The sequence below is a fragment of the Oncorhynchus mykiss genome, chromosome 28, assembly GCF_013265735.2.
Source record: "Oncorhynchus mykiss isolate Arlee chromosome 28, USDA_OmykA_1.1, whole genome shotgun sequence".
In the NCBI taxonomy this organism is placed as follows: Eukaryota; Metazoa; Chordata; class Actinopteri; order Salmoniformes; family Salmonidae; genus Oncorhynchus; species Oncorhynchus mykiss.
Genome location: NC_048592.1, coordinates 12,160,712 through 12,178,562, shown reverse-complemented (window position 1 = coordinate 12,178,562; position 17,851 = coordinate 12,160,712). Strand labels below are relative to the sequence as shown.

Sequence of the window (17,851 nt, the reverse complement as noted above, 5' to 3'; positions counted from 1 at the left end):
ATAAACTGTTATTCAATTATCTATACCTGCACAACCCAGGCGCTGTTGGCAAAGGCCATGATGTCCCTCTCCTCCCAGAAGAAAGCAGAGTCCGACCTTTTGATCATTTCAAACTTGCTAAGCAGCTTCATGGCGTACACCTTCCTGGTGGCTTTGTGTCTTACCTGGGAGAGACAGGAGAACAGTCTTCTTAGGACGTACACTGGGCTTCCATACAGATGAAAACAAAGACTTAAGCCATATAATTATTTAATACGCCTGCACCAGATTTATAAAAATGGGCAAGCAGACAGACAAATGACAGTTGATGTAATTCACTGGAGGACAAATTAGCATAACCATAATGGTTATCCTCACCAACTGCACTTCTCCAAAAGCACCCCTCCCGATAACCTTGACCACCTCATAGTCCTCTGCTTTCATCCGCAGGTCCCGGATCTTACCGATGGTGTCCTTATCTGAGGAGGAGAGATGACATTAAGAGGAAACCAGTTAGAGCAGGGCAAGGGTTTATCATTAGTAAACTGGGTTGATTAGTGAGTATGAGGCTTTTGTCCACTGACTGAGAATTCAGAATCGGGAAAAAAAAAAGGCTCAACAGCAGATGAAAACCTGTCAGTACCCTCACTGGATATCTGAAGTACACTACATGACCAAAAGTATGTGGACACCTGCTTGTCGAGCAGCTCATTCCAAAATCATGGGCATTCATATGGAGTTGGTTCCCTCTTTGCTGTTATAACAGCCTCCACTCTTCTGGGAAGGCCTTGTACTGAATGTTGGAACATTGCTGCGGGGATTTGCTTCCATTCAGCCACAAGAGCATTAGTGAGGTCGGGCAACGATGTTGGGCGATTAGGCCTGGCTCGTAGTCGGTGTTCCAACTCATCCCAAAGGTGTTTGATGGGGTTGAGGTCAGGGCTCTGTGCATGCCAGTTAAGTTCTTCCACACCGATCTTGAAAAACCTGTATGGACCTCACTTTGTGCACGCAGGCATTGCCATGCTGAAACAGGAAAGGGCCTTCCCCAAACTGTTGCCTCAAAGTCGGAAGCACAGAATCGTCTAGAATGCCACTGTAATCTGTAGATTTCCCTTGACTGGAACAAATGGGCCTAGCCCGAACCATGAAAAACAGCCACAGACATTATTCCTCCACCAAACTTTACAGTTGTCACTATGCATCGGGGCAGGTAGAGTTCACCTAGCACCCGCCAAACCTAGATTATTCCGACTGATTTCCAGAAGGTGAAGCGTGATTCATTCATCCAGAGAACACATTTCCACTGCGCCAGAGTCCAGTATCACAGTTCAACTGATCTACAAAATAAAGCCATGGACCATTAAAATCAGAACATTTTGATGCAGTCATTTCCAGCAGTTACAGTTTCAAGAAGGTAAAGAACATGATCCTTACTTGAGAAATGTTATTGAAAAAACGGGATTAAAATACATTTTGAGAAGCATTTAAGCCGAGATCCGCATAAGGTGAACCAACACCACTGGTCGCCCCAGGCTCATTTGTCATTGTTTTGTTTATGTAAACAGAGCGGAGGCGATTCGTGATAAATATTTTTGTAGTAAATACTCTTCTGTTCTATCACGCAATGATGCCCGAGGGGAAGAAAACTGTTTGTGGTTTGAAGTAATATAATATCCTAAACGGGCGTGGTAGTTTCACCACTACGGATTCCAGCTTTAAATCACGTGTTTGTGCTGTCGGCTAATGTGACTGAGTCTATGCGTATAAGCTAAATCCATTAATGTCCATCGAGGCCTCTACAACACTTGGCTGTTGAACTTATTTTTCTAATTCATGTTATTTTATGTTTTTGAATAATAAAAGTTCAAAATATGCTTTATGAGTAGTTCATGACACCAGGGTGGCAACACACAGTTTTATAATGCTCAATCCAACAACAATATTGCAGCATTTTAACCAATTTCTGCATTTCCTGGACTTTTGTTTTAATTTCCACACGCAGAGCTGCATGATATGGGGGGGAAAAAAATGGAGTCGATGTGCAAGGAGTTGGAGTCGACACTCCACCGCTACATCCAGGCTGTATCACAACCGGCCATGATTGGGCTGGGGCGGTTTGGCCGGCCGTCATTGTAAATAAGAATTTGTTCTTAACGGACTTGCCTAGTTAGCATCGTTAACAGTTGGAACAATGGCAGAGAAAGGCAAGCGACAGCAGCAAATATGGCAATACTTTAAGAAGTTAAACGAGAAAGAAATGTTAACTTTGCCAGTTGAAATTGAGGTACAGCAATGGTAGTCCAGGTGCAACGCATAACCATCCGAAAGGGACGCATCATGAGACCAAACTGTTGCTCTAGCAGCGACGCTGGAGTGTGAAATTGACGTGGAATTATATTCCTTTCTTATAATTTTAAGGGGAAAAACTTTTAAACATTCAGAAACATTTTCCATTGTTCAGATCCCTACTAGCTAGCCAGCTAACTAGCAATTAGCATTCACGGCTAACACAATTACCTTCAGCCAGCATTTGCTAAGAAAATAAACTAGCAGACAGATTTATCCACGGAGGCAAAAATAACTTTGTCGAAATTCAATTCAATTAGACAAACGCTGGGAAAGGAGAGTCAAAAATAAAGAGAAGGGAGGGTCAGAAAATGTTTTGAAAAGATTTGAAGTGGTAAAAGAGGATGATTGCGAGGCACTATAAAAATTTGACAGTCACAAGACGGGACTTCAAATAGGTCTATGGCATGTCAAGGAAACCGTAGCCTATCGTTTAGATGGGTTAAACGGAAATTGAAATCTGGGCATTGACTAACCTGAAAAACCTACTGTTTTTTGGCAAAGTCCTCTGATAATACTCATGCCGTGCGAATCGACATCCTTGTGTTTTGAGATAAAAGTTTTACAGGTGTTTCTTGATATTTGAGCAAGAAAACAATAACAATTCGATAAATTGAATGAAATGCTGTGCATAGCCTATATATGACGGGCCTACATGTATCAACTTTTGTTGCAAGACCGTGTTGCAACTTCACAATGAATGCTTTTGTTTATACGTTTTGTGGGAATGACTTGAACATCGCCATATGTGTCATAAAAAAAAGGTTGTGCCTATTTACCTTCAGTCAGCATTTACTAAGAAAATAAACTAGCAGACAGAAACTAATAGCGTGCTTGGGGTTTTAGGCTGGGTTTCTGTACAGCACTTCAATATATCAGCTGATGTAATAAGGGCTATATAAATACATTTGATTTGATATTTAATGCAACCCCTGCTTTTAATAGATCGCAAAGCAGCATACAACTGAGCTAAACATTTGGAACAAATTCACTTTCTCATCCATAGCCTACATTTTTTTTTAAAGTGTCTTCACTGACATTTTCAAACTTTCCCTGTCCGAGTCTATAATACCAACATGTTTCAAGCAGACAACCATAGTCCCTGTGCCCAAGAACACTAAGGTTACCGGCCTAAATTACTACAGACAAGTAGCACTCACGTCTGTAGCCATGAAGTGCTTTGAAAGGCTGGTCATGGCTCACATCAACACCATTATCCCAGAAACCCTAGACCCACTCCAATTTGCATACCGCATCAACAGATCCACAGATGATGCAACCTCTATTGCACTTCACAATGCCCTTTAACATCTGGACTAAAGGAACACCTATGTGAGAATGCTATTCATTGACAACAGCTCAGCGTTCAACACCATAGTGCCCTCAAAGCTCATCACTAAGCTAAGGACCATGGGACTAAACACCTCCCTCTGCAACTGGATCCTGGACTTCCTGAAGGGCAACCCCCAGGTGGTAAGGGTAGGTAACAACAAATCCGCCACGCTGTTCCTCAACACAGGGGTCCCTCAGGGGTGCGTGTTCAGTTCCCTCCTGTACTCACTGTTCACTCATGACTGCACGGCCAGGCACGACTCCTACACCACCATTAAGTTTGACGATGACAACAGTGGTAGGCCTGATCACCGACAACACTATGGGAGGTCAGAGATCTGGCCGTGTGGTGCCAGGAATAACAACCTCCCCCTCAAAGTGACCAAGACAAAGGAGATGATTGTGGACTACAGGAAAAGTAGGACCGAGCACACCCCCATTCACATCGATGCGGCAGTGGTGGAGCAGGTTGAGAGCTTCAAGTTCCTTGGTGTCCACATCACCAACAAACTAACATGGTCCAAGCACGCCATGACAGTCGTGAAGAGGGCACAACAAAACCTATTCCCCCTCAGGAGACTGAAACGATTTGGCAAGGGTCCTCAGATCCTCAAAAGGTTATACAGCTGCACCATCTAGAGCTTCCTGACTGGTTGCATCACTGCCTGGTATGGCAACTGCTCAGCCAACGCAAGGCACTAGAGGGTAGTGCGTACAGGCCAGTACATCACTGGGGCCAAGCTTCCTGCCATCCAGGACCTCTAGACCAAGCAGTGTCAGAGGAAGGCCCTAAAAATGGACTCCAGCCACCCAGGTCATAGACTGTTCTCTCAGCTACCACATGGCAAGCGGTACTGGAGCGCCAAGTCTAGGACCAAAAGGCTCCATAACAGCTTCTACCCCCAAGCCATAAGACTCCTGAACAACTAATCAAAAGACTACCCAGACTATTTGTATTGACCCCCCTCTCCTACACTGCTGCTACTCTGTTATTATCTATGCATAGTCACTTTTATAACTCTACCTACATGTACATATTACCTCGACTAACCGGTGCCCCCTGTATATAGCCTCGCTATTGTTATTTTACTGCTGCTCTTTAATTATGTAACTTTCATTTCTTACATATTTTTTTGTATTATATTCCTTGTTAATCTTTTATTTTTATTTTTTAACTGCATTGTTGGTTAGTAAGGGCTTGTAAGTAAGCATTTCACTGTAAAGTCTAAACCTGTTGTATTTGGTAAATAAAATGTAATTTGTAGTTAGCCGTTTAGCTCACATCTGAAGGCTGGGGGGCATTTAGGATGTCTACTGCGGATAGCTAAAATATCCTAATGATATTGATCGCACTTCCTCAATGCAAATATTATAGCGACACTATACCAAAGATGTTATCAGTGTGGCCTGAAATTGCCTGGACTGGTTGAAATATCTTCACAACTTTATTATTATTATTATTTTTTTTTAAGTAAGAATTACAGGGGGCAGGTTGGAAAAAAACTTATCCCGTCAAATCCTTCTCTGGAATAACAGACATTCTGGGGTAACAAATACATAACCAACGATCTCTGGTAATATTAGTACCGTGCGAACAGGGCTATAGTCTTAACCTCTGCTGAATTAAGCATTTCTTGCAGTAAAATTATACACCAAATGAGGAAAATGTTTACTTGGGAACAGGAGTGGAGAATAATGATTCATTTCTTTCTGCATCTTGAGAATGCAATGCTCCGTTAGATACGATCTGTAGAGGTGCTGTCTTCATCATAAAATATGATAGTATTTCAACCACATTCTGTCGAGCAATGGTTTATTTCGTCTTCTAGGGCAACATATGACAAAAGAGAATCTATATGTATCTAATTATAGACAAGTTGAAGAACAAATAGCCTACCAAAATGTCTGAAATTATAAGCAGAAACATCTAAATGACAAAACAAAATCCTGCAAACCCTGTCCCAAAATGTAAAAAAAAAAATAGATGCGTTATTAGTAATTGCAGGCAGGAGCAGGTGAACAAAAGAGCTGACCTGCACACCACTACCGGCAGTTCCTCCTGAGTTGTGTGAGCAAGTCTCCATTGAAGTAAAAAAAAAAAAAATAAAAAAAAAAATTTTAAAAATGATTATAATAATTGAAAACATGTTCTTCGACTATCCGGATATCATTATGTTATTCAAATACTGAAATAATTCCAAATTGCCCATCACTAGTTGTCACCAACATCTTGTCGCATCTATCTGACCATGAAGAAGTGAAAAGTGAAGGGGAAAAAAGTGCTCATGACTCCCTGGTTGAGCAACTGCTCTCTCCTTGAGTGACAGGGGGCAGGGCGTGGTGTGGGAAGTGGTATGCAGCAAGAGGGGGAGAAAGATGACCAATAGCAAATGGACGAAACTATAAAAACAGACACTACACGCACTGGACTTCAGTATGACATTTCATTTTTTGAAACATTAAAAATACCATTATAGAAAGTAAATGAAAAACCCAAACCGGTCTGTGCAAGAATACTGGTATATAGTAAAATACGGTATATCACCCAGCCCGAGTTGAACGTGAAAAAAGTACCAACTAGACTAATTCAACAATAGTTTGTTTCTAATACAATGAACAGTTTGTGAAGAATTGTCATCATAAAGACACTAACACAAATGACGAGAGTCCATGTGTAAAAATGCCATAGCCTCCATAAGTTTTACAGTCATAGAGGGTGTAGTGGTGAAGGGAACGTGTCATGATAGACACCGTGTGGGTCACCAGCCACTCATGAAAGCCCCTTTGTTGGGGACCCTGAGTGGGCTAAGCTGCAGACAATTATACCCGGGACTGGCCAGAGGCGAGGCAGTGACCTAAAAACAGCCTCCAATCTCTCCTGACACCACTGCTAAATCGTTGCCGCGACTCAAAATAAAGTGTAAACTTAAACGACAAAAGCCAGATAAAACATATAGAAAAGATAATGGAGCGAGCGCTATATTATTCTATAACATCATCAGAACGAAAATCACCAAAATAAAAACAACAGGCATCACTACAGGCCCGGTTTCAATTACCGGGCTGTGTCGCAACCGGGAGACCCATGAGGCGGCACACAATTGGCCCAACGTCTGCCGGGTTAGGGGAGGGTTCGGCCGGCATGTCCTTGTCCCATCGCGCTCTAGCGACTCCTGTGGCGGGCCGGGACAGGCGCATGCACACTGAGACAGTCGCCAGGTGTACAGTGTTTCCTTCGACACATTAGTTCGGTAGGCTTCCGAGTTCAGCGAACAGTGTGTCAAGAAGCAGTGCGGCTTGGCGGGGTTGTGTTTCGGAGGACGCACGGCCCTCGACCTTCGCCTCTCCCGGGTCCGTATGGGAGTTGCGGCGATGGGACAAGACTAACTACCAATTGGATATCACAAAATTGGGGTGAATCTAAAATGGGGCCCCTATTGATTTTGTTGTTATGTTTTAGTCACTCAGATATTTTGCCATGGCTCATGCTGTGTAGAAATGCAGAAAATTAGGTTTGAAAACAGCAAATTCTCTCAACCCCATGACAAAATCTGTAGATTTGCAGGAACTTCTCTTTGGAACAGCTAAATTGTGTCTCTGCAGCCAAGAGGAAAGCCTCTAAAAATGTTGATCGGAGATTGCGCCATTGGCCACGCTCACCACCACCCCCCAGGTATGCTAACTTTGTCGCCACTGCTGAAAAAAATCCTGGGGGAAACACTGGTGCGCATGTTCTACATGGTGGAAGTCACAGATTCAAAGGAAGGATGACAAATGGGGAAAAGAGCCTCGTATGGGCTAGTTACTTACATCTATTCAAAAAGTTGTCGATGCTTTTGTTTTTCCTCAAGGCTGGAAAGTCAAGGTCGTACACCAACGCATCCAAGCCATCCTAGAGAGAGAGAAGAGAAGCATTAATAAAAAGGTATAGTCTTCAAGGCTTAAGGCCACAACTGGGGCAACTACTCTACAATACTGTAACCAGCTCTTAGCTGGTCTGCAGTTGAAGAAATCTATGGCGTGTTACCTGGAGGCTATAGGCTACAGTGCCTTGCGAAATTATTCAGCCCCCTTAAGTTAATACTTTGTAGCGCCACCTTTTGCTGCGATTACAGCTGTAAGTCGCTTGGGGTATGTCTCTATCAGTTTTGCACATCGAGAGACTGAATTTTTTTCCCATTCCTCCTTGCAAAACAGCTCGAGCTCAGTGAGGTTGGATGGAGAGCATTTGTGAACAGCAGTTCAGTTCTTTCCACAGATTCTCGATTGGATTCAGGTCTGGACTTTGACTTGGCCATTCTAACACCTGGATATGTTTATTTTTGAACCATTCCATTGTAGATTTTGCTTTATGTTTTGGATCATTGTCTTGTTGGAAGACAAATCTCAGTCCCAGTCTCAGGGCTTTTGCAGACTCCATCAGGTTTTCTTCCAGAATGGTCCTGTATTTGGCTCCATCCATCTTCCCATCAATTTTAACCATCTTCCCTGTCCCTGCTGAAGAAAAGCAGGCCCAAACCATGATGCTGCCACCACCATGTTTGACAGTGGGGATGGTGTGTTCAGGGTGATGAGCTTTGTTGCTTTTACGCCAAACATAACGTTTTGCATTGTTGCCAAAAAGTTCAATTTTGGTTTCATCTGACCAGAGCACCTTCTTCCACATGTTTGGTGTGTCTCCCAGGTGGCTTGTGGCAAACTTTAAACGACACTTTTTATGGATATCTTTAAGAAATGGCTTTCTTCTTGCCACTCTTCCATAAAGGCCAGATTTGTGCAATATACGACTGATTGTTGTCCTATGGACAGAGTCTCCCACCTCAGCTGTAGATCTCTGCAGTTCATCCAGAGTGATCATGGGCCTCTTGGCTGCATCTCTGATCAGTCTTCTCCTTGTATGAGCTGAAAGTTTAGAGGGACGGCCAGGTCTTGGTAGATTTGCAGTGGTCTGATACTCCTTCCATTATCGCTTGCACAGTGCTCCTTGGGATGTTTAAAGCTTGGGAAATCTTTTTGTATCCAAATCCGGCTTTAAACTTCTTCACAACAGTATCTCGGACCTGCCTGGTGTGTTCCTTGTTCTTCATGATGCTCTCTGCGCTTTTAACGGACCTCTGAGACTATCACAGTGCAGGTGGATTGTATTTATCATCATTAGTCATTTAGGTCAACCTTGGATCATTCAGAGATCCTCACTGAACTTCTGGAGAGAGTTTGCTGCACTGAAAGTAAAGGGGCTGAATAATTTTGATTTGTTAAAAAAGTTTGAAATATCCAATAAATGTCGTTCCACTTCATGATTGTGTCCCACTTGTTGTTGATTCTTCACAAAAAAAATACAGTTTTATATCTTTATTTTTGAAGCCTGAAATGTGGCAAAGTTCAAGGGGGCCGAATACTTTCGCAAGGCACTGTATAAACCAGCTATATACCCAAACCTTCACAATAAGCAACCCTGCAAGCAGTAGCCCCAACCTGGCTTAGCCAACAGAGGCCAGGGTTTTCAGCAAATCAAAAGATCATATTTCCGTGCCACTTGTAGCCTAAATGGTTGCAATTTAGTTTAACTGATTAATAGCTGATCTAATGACAGATTGAAAAGGGTTTTGTTTCACAACTTTATCCATCTTTAAGGAGTTTCAGACCAAAGAAAAAAAGCATCAAGGCAGGGCTCTACAGTGGTGACCAATTTACTCGCAAATGCGGTTAAATATTTTGCTGTTCGACCAGGAATTTTCATTTAGGAGCACCAATGCACCTAGACAAATTCATTATCTGAAATATTTTTCATTGAGCTCTAAAATGTCTTTATGTGTGCCTACATTTTCCAATGTAAGTGCACACATCCTCCTTGTAATTTTTTTTTTTTTTAAACTCAGCATAGAGCCCTGCAAGTCACATTAAGTCATAGAGCTAGTGCACTACACACAATCACAGCAATGGTGTGACATCAAATGTAGTCAGGCGTTTGGTCTCCAACAAAAAAAAGATGGACAAAGCCTGTTCAGTCTGACTTCACAGCTCATTCCCCTTACAGCAAGATCGCAAATCTATGTTCATAAGAAACAAATGATGAATGGACAGGTTAGCCACAGGCATTGGACGTCACACTCACAAGCATTGAGATTTCATTTACCACCAGCCACTCCTTAAGAACAGCAACTGAGGAAACTGAAGAATGAGAAAGCACTACAAATCAAATGACATAAAACAGTGGGTTGTAATAATTGCCTGAATTTCACAGGTCAGGGAGCTCTCTTTAATGCAAACCTGTCTGGTTGACCAAATTTCTACCTTTAGTCAACTTGGCAAGGCTTAGACAATTAGCACCTCGACTCGAATGGAAGTAGATAAATGGGGGAAGGATTACGTCAATGTCAACACTGCAGTGAAACAGTCCTCTCCACATCTCGTGACATGAGGTCATCCATATGATGTTATTCCAACACGATGATTAATTACTAAAACATATTAATCCCCAGTCATCACCCGGGTGTGAACAAAAAGGGACCTCCTCAGAGCCTAGGTCGGTCGGGCCATACTGGAGCAGAAAAAGAAGTGCCGCCGGCCAGCCAACTGGCGGGATTTAACCTAATCTTCCTTAATCCAGGATGTCTCACACAAAGAGGGCAGGGCCACATCGAAGAGAGACGTTTTAGCCAGGCCTGTAGCAGGACTGAATCGCTGCTGGAAAGCGTTATATTTTACAGCGAAGGCTGCAGCAGAAGCGAACCTCTTTGTCTGTGACTCTTTCGTGTGCTCAATTGACTGGGGAACAGCTGCCTCATGGAGAGAATCATAAAGGCAAAAACATTATTTCACACCTTGATATCTAGGTCTATAAAAAAGTTATCCGAGCTGCATGCAATTGAACAGCAGCAGGACGTGTATGGTTCTTTCCTTGGCTCCCACACAAGTAAGAAGGAAGCATTGGAGTCAATTGTGATGGACTGATTGAGTCGGGCATAGATGTCATGTATTCTGGTCTGTGTCACGTGAGCACAGAAACTTGACCTTTGTCTACCTAGTTATGACTTGATCAACCAATCTGTGTGAAATAAAAACAATAGATGACACTACAGACAGATAGGCCCGACCCTCCTCATGGGGAAACATGGTGAATCAGCTGCAGCTCAGACAAGAGAGGAATGCTCTTAAGTAACGATGGCTCCGGATGGCGGACAGGATTGGGCAAAAATATCAATGTATCATAACTACATGACACTTGTATTTTGAAATGCATTTAAAACAAAAATACGTGTTGTTTTTTAAAATACAGAAATGCATTTGCAAGTAGCCGTCCCGAACAGCAACAACATTCTCAGAAACAGTTACAGAACATGTTATTTGCTATGAATGTGATGTTTATCTACCTCAGTTGAATGCACGGACGGTAAATACACGTAATTATATATTAACGCAAAATGTAGGTCCCATGTTTCATGACCTGAAAAATAATAATAAAATGCTCCAAAACTTCTCTCAAATGCTGAAAATTATTTGTCTGTAAAAATGCAATTTTGTGGGGAAAAGCTCATAAACTCCCAGGTACAACCATGGCTGCATCCATGCCCAGTCATATGAAATCCATAGATTAGGGCCTAATGAATTTATATCAATTGACTGATTTCCTTATATGAAATGCAACTGCATGTTGCGTTTATATATATTTTTTTAATATAGGTAGTCACTTTGGATAAAGGCGCCCGCATGCTTCCCAGCCGAAACAGTTTGGAAGAGTTCATGCATACACTACCATTCAAAAGTTTGGGGTCACTTAGAAATGCCCTTGTTTTTGAAAGAAAATCAATTTTTTTGTCAATTAAAATAACATCAAATTGATCAGAAATACAGTGTTGATATTGTTTATGTTATAAATGACTAGTGTAGCTGGAAACGGCTGATTTTTTTATGGAATATCTACATAGGCTGACAGAGGCCCATTATCAGCAACCATCACTCCTATGTTTGTTCCAATGGCACATTGTGTTAGCTAATCCAAGTTTAAAATCCAAATCATTTTAAAAAGGCTAATTGATCATTAGAAAACCCTTTTGCAATTCTGTTAGCACAGCCGAATACTGTTGTTCTGGTTAAAGAAGCAATAAAACTGGCCTTCTTTAGACGAGTTGAGTATCTGGAGCATCAGCATTTGTGGGTTCGATTACAGGCTCAAAATGGGCAGAAACAAATAACTTTCTTCTGAAACTCATCAGTCTATTCTTGTTCTGAGAAAGGAAGGCCATTCCATGCGAGAAATTGCCAAGAAACTGAAGATCTCATACAACGCTGTGTACTACTCCCTTCACAGAATAGCGCAAACTGTCTCTAACCAGAATAGAAAGAGAAGTGAGGCCCCGGTGCACAACTGAGCAAGAGCACAAGCACAGGGTGTCTAGTTTGAGAAACAGAAGCCTCACAGGTCCGTTTGTTTTTGGATTTGTGAGATTTTTATTTTAATCGGCTGTTCAGGAAGACAAGATTCTATCTAAAGGCAAGCCGAAGTTCGGAGCCGGAGTCTACACCCCTTCGTCGGTGACTTGTCAACAGTACGGAATCTTCAATAAAGTATGTCATTCAATGTGAAAAGACTGGTTTTAATGCACATTTTTTCATCGAGAAATACTGCACCAAACATCTGACGTACAATTGCTCGACTAAGATCTCCTCGGCAGATTTCTTTCGTTATTTTAGATTCATTCTGACAATTTTGAGGCAGTGAGTACTGGATACAATGTCTCAAAATGGACAAAGTATTATTGCCGCTTTTCCTAATTTTTCAAGTGACAGTCTTAAGGGAGTATGCGAGCACACCTGTTCGGTTAGAAGAGTTCAGCTAGGCGCCAGCCGAACTGAAGCATAAGAGTGTCTGCTAAATCACAAAAATGTAAATGTACATGTGAAAATAGCTAAATGAACTGCAACACACACTAGGTATTCATTATTGGGTGTGTTTTGGGGCAGAGCTCATTCGAATAATACTCAGATTGTTAATTTTTACATATACATACATTTAGTTAGTTTAGCAGATGCTCTATCACACCATAGTGCCAGACTTCTGATACCAACATAGGGTGAAAGGGGGCCACCAAATGGTGTGCCTTGATTAAAGTTAATTTATGGAATTTCTTTCCTTCTTAATGCGTTTGAGCCAATCAGTTGTGTTGTGACAAGATAGGTTTGGTGTACAGAAGATCGCCCTATTTGGAAAAAGATGAAGTCCATATTATGGCAATTACAGCTCAAATAAGCAAAGAGAAACGACAGTCCATCATTACTTTAAGATATGAATGTCAGTCAATCCGGAAAATGTCAAGAACTTTCAAAGTTTCTTCAAGTGCAGTCTCAAAAACCATCAAGCGCTATGATGAAACTGGCTCTCATGAGGACCGCCACAGAAAAGGAAGACCCAGAGTTACCTCTGCTGCAGAGGATAAGTTCTCCAGCTGCAACTGAAGCCCTATATGACTGCGACGGCACACTCCATCACCAAGGACTGGGAGCTGGAGTCAAAATGCCTGGAAACGACACTTTAGGCAATATAGCCGAGGGGCTAAGCTTGGCCATGGAAGAGTGGGTGAGAAGAAGATATCCTGAATTACAACTGCAGGGGTCACAATACAAAATGTGTTTTTCAAACGATATATAAAATATATATAACCCGTAAGAAAAACCATGCTGCGTTTGGTAAACGCATATCTAAAAACGCTCCTTATGGTCATTTCTGATCGGCATCAGACTCATTTTGTACTTCAGCTGCACTTCTCCACTCGGATGAGAATTCACGAACGGGCTTTCTATCAGTCTACTTTTCTTCGGTACTCGTCAGTGTAGCCTACTTTTCTCCAGAAAAATGCAAGATTAACACCTCGCAAAACAATAAGAAATGTAGCTGGTTCCATTCTCTCTGTGATAAAACAGAAATATGATGGCCATGCATCGTTTATGCAAAACGATGCAAGCTAATTTACTTGTGTGGCTGCTCGCCAAAAAACGTTGCACTTCTGTTTTCTGATGATAGTGAAGCTATTTTTTGGGCCAAATATGTTGCACTAATGTATTTTCATTTTAGAAAAACTATATTTGCAAACTTAGGGCTGTGGCAGTCATGAAATTATGCCAACCGGTGATTGTCAAGCAAATAATTGCCGGTCTCACGGTAACTGACCATAAATTAACATACACATTTAGCATCTCCTGGCTTCCACGCATAGCCTACAAGCCACTGAGATGCAGACCTTTGGAACATCTCAATTTTAACAAGTCTAATAAATCCATGTAATTATAACCTACACCATCACAATTAAACCATTAGTTATTTTAGACAGGTCTAAAGAAACATAAGAAAATTTAGTATATTTCAGAAGAACAGAATAGCATACTCTGACTTGTCCTTATGTTAGGCCCTGATCTGGCTATGCCATATGGCTGTGGGCTACACTAGGCTCATTTAGCAGACAAGATTTGCTTAGAATTACGTGGCATTATTTTTAATAGTATGAAGAAAGCAATTGAACAAGGCTGAATAAAATAGAAAGGATATTTTCTCCAAATTATTTTAGGGAGTGCACACATGCGGCTATTCTGTGTTGAGCGGTTAAGAAATAGGTCCTCCTATATGCTTCATTTAGGATTATGTAACTTTAGTTTAGGGATACAAATGTTGGGATATATGTTTTGAATTTTAAAACATTCAAGGCGGCAAGATTTGACTAATGACGATTTGAAAAAAAGTTGCATGAAAAAGCATGAGGTCTGCCTTGTTTTTTGCGCAGGCTGCACACAAGCGTCTAATTTCCCGGCAGCATCCCTGTGTGGCCATAATCCCCCTAAAAAAAACATGCATTTTGCGGCCTGTGGCTGAATAGAATTCTCTTCTCCCAACTGCATGCCGAAGAACCTCTGACGCACACGGCCCTCAGTCACGTGATTGGGTCTTTTCTCTTTTACAAGTGAAGACTGACACATATGGGAAGCAACTGCGCGCGTCCTTATCACATTCTGAGGAGCATATTGAAGATATTGGAAGAACTGTCCACATTTAATTTTCGGCAGACAACAAGATGAGTAGGCCTAACGAACAGCAAGAGCACTACCCTATGTCAATATACAATACCCATAGTACAAAAATTGACCTATTCTAGTCTGTGCGATAAATAAATATTCCAAACATACTCTTGGACAGTTGTGGGATGCGATAGATCCCAAATCAATTCAACCAATAGCATTTAAAAAAAAAAATGTTTTAAGCGATGAGCCTGATGCAACAGATCAGAACGTTTAGCTTAAAATGTTGATAAACTATCAGGCTATTTCTAAACATTACGGAGCGCAGAAATGCGCACAAGGCAGTAGGCAATAAGCACACAAAAAAAATTCCATTAGCATGAAAGCAGCAGTCAAAAGTGACCACAATTAAGAATATGCATGTAATACATATTATAAAAGGTGCATTTCTATGGTGAATATGATCTTCCCCAAACTTGAAACTCACGCGCTGCAAAGTGGCTTAATGTGCTTCATTCCATTAACTGTGCTACTATGACTTGAAAAGTTGCCCAAAACAAAGCATGCGCCGTTTGCCTTAAGCAGGACATTATAATATATCATTCACAAGTGATAGGCTAAAATTGTCACTCATCACACTATACTTGATTTAATCTCGTCTTTACAGATAGTAAATAATGTGTGACATTTTTTTAGAAGAAGAACGGACCATTATCATGCACGTCTCGAAACGGGCAGCGGGGGAAAAAAACACATGTCATCTATGCACTTAATTGGCGAATGGAGGACACTTTTCCCACGGTTCATTTTCATGCAAGCCAGGTAGGCTATACTCCTGTTTTAAAGAGAAGCAATGTGCTTAATATTAGGAAGGTTGAGAAATAAATATATTAGGCCTAGCCTATAGAAAACTCTTAGAGGCCATCAACATTTTCTCACGCAATTGCACAGCCTATAGAAATGTTGCGCAACATGAGCTCATTGGCACTCATTAAGTGCCTGATTTTGATTTGCGATGACATTTGCATAAGAGTGATTAGAGGGACAGTAAGAGTGCAGAGTACAATGCAGTTAGTAAGTTTGGTAGGCTACTAATGACCATCAGCAGCGTCAGAGCTTGGCGAAGCCCATTTATCATGACTAAACAGTCACGTGGAATTTGACTGCCGTCATGACTTGTGACCGCAGGTGTGGCGGTAGCCTTCAGAAAGTATTCAGACCAGACGACTTACTGCACATTTCGTTAAGTTACAGCCTTATTCTAAAATGTTTTAGTTTTTTGTTTTAAACTCTGCATTCTATACACAATACCCCATAACGACAAAGTGAAAACAGGTTTTGATTTTTTTTTAAAAGGTTAATAACTTATTTACATAAAAGTATTCTGACCCTTTGCTATGAGCCCCGAAATTGCCTGTTTCCTTTGATCATCCTTGAGATGTTTCTACAACTTGATTGGAGTCCACCTATGGTAAATTCAATTGATTGTACATGATTTGGAAAGGCACGCACACACACACACTCTTATCTATATATGGTCTCCACAGTTGACAGTGCATGCCAGAGCAAAAACCAAGCCATAAGGTCAAAGGAATTTCCCGGAGAGCTCCGAGACAGGATTGTGTCGAGGCACAGATCTGGGGAAGCGTACCAAAAAAATGTCTGCAGCATTGAAGGTCCCCAAAAACACCCTCGACTTTCAATTTAAAAACACAGATTTGTTGTCAGACTCGCTCAACACTCCCTGATTATGGTATGAGTATATACTGAATAATAGGCTTATAATAGTAACCTAACAATAATATTATAAAACATAACATGTCTGATATAGGCCTAATAATGATACATTGAACAAAAATATTAAAAACGCAACATGTAACTATTTCAGTTCATTAGGACCTAATCTATGGATTTCACATGACTGGGAATACAGATATGCATCTGTTGGTCACAAAAAAAAGTAAGGGCGTGGATCAGAAAACCAGTCACTATCTGATGTAACCCCCCATTTGCCTCATGCAGTGCGACATCTCCTTCCCACAGAGTTGATCAGGCTGTTAATTGTGCCCTGTGAAATGTTGTCCCACTTCTCTTTCATGGCTGTGCGAAGTTTCTGGATATTGGCGGGTAACTTCAACACGCTGTCGTACAGATCGATCCAGATGTGGGTGACATGTCACCCACATCTGGATCGATGTGTACCACAGCGTGTTCAAGGGGTGACATGTCTGGTGAGCCTACAGGCCATAGAAGAACTGGGACATGTTCAGCTTCCAGGAATTGTGTACAGATCCTTGCGACATGGAACCGTGCATTATCATGCTGAAACATGAGGTGAATAGCACGACAATGGGCCTCAGAATCTCGTCATGGTATCTCTGTGCATTCAAATGGCCATCAATAAAATGTGACCTACCGACCGGCTCGACCGGCTCAGTCTTCTGCAGCAAAATGGGAACTTTTATTTTTTACATTGGATAAAAGTAGAGACTCAGAGCTAGAAAATGGTATATCATACACTACCAGTTGAGGAACAATGGGAAAGTAATTCTGCTTTGAAGGTTGATAAACTTGTAAACTCACTTTTGGGGAAATGAATCAAATGTTTTGGTACCTACTGGAGAGCTTCGTCTACACCCATTCAACATCATACAAACCCTTTGAAGCTTTAGCCCCACCCATCTCTTTAAGGATTCACTGTGGGGCTATGTACTAAAACAACCAAGGATTTCAAGACTAAAAGGGTGGTTTATACTACGGGTGTGTTCGTAATCCGTAATCTGGAGTGCCAGAATGTTCTTTGGGTTCGTAAACTCAGAGCGTTGTCAGATTGTCCGTTCGTAACTTCAGAGCGCTGCGGTCTCGGCGTGTTCAGCACGCACACTGGACGCAGTCAAGCACCCATACTAACAGGCTAACGTTGGCTAGCTACTTCCAGACACAAATGAGGGAACAGCTCACTCTGACCATTTTACTCACCCTAGCAGAGCTGGTTCGGCTGACACCAGCCATATTCTGAGCGAATTTACCAGCTACGTCTGAAATGTACATGTTGCGTTTATATTTTTGTTCAGTATAATATTAACTCAGAACAAAAATACATATTAGCCTAAGTGTATGTACACGTTGTCTTCAGATACACCAACCCAAGGCATAAACCCAAGTATGCATTGTGGAGGAAAGA

At 41.6% G+C, this 17,851-nt stretch overlaps 1 protein-coding gene across 6 annotated transcripts in view; it reads right to left on the bottom strand.

Moving 5' to 3' along the window:
• rock1 (Rho-associated, coiled-coil containing protein kinase 1) overlaps positions 1 to 17,851 on the bottom strand; it is a 70,905-nt gene that overhangs the window by 27,000 nt on the left and 26,054 nt on the right. For 5 of the 6 annotated variants that reach the window (XR_005040217.1, XM_021589150.2, XM_021589151.2 and 2 more), the window contains exons 2-4: positions 7,471 to 7,552; positions 358 to 458; positions 27 to 164 (exon numbers count right to left, since the gene is read on the bottom strand). Coding sequence is in view for 5 of the 6 variants with exons in the window: in XM_021589150.2 (XP_021444825.1) it covers positions 27 to 164; positions 358 to 458; positions 7,471 to 7,552 (321 nt within the window). In the remaining variant the exon portion in view is untranslated. The remainder of the gene's footprint in view (positions 1 to 26; positions 165 to 357; positions 459 to 7,470; positions 7,553 to 17,851) is intronic. The other variant, XM_036966475.1, reaches the window with a different exon arrangement.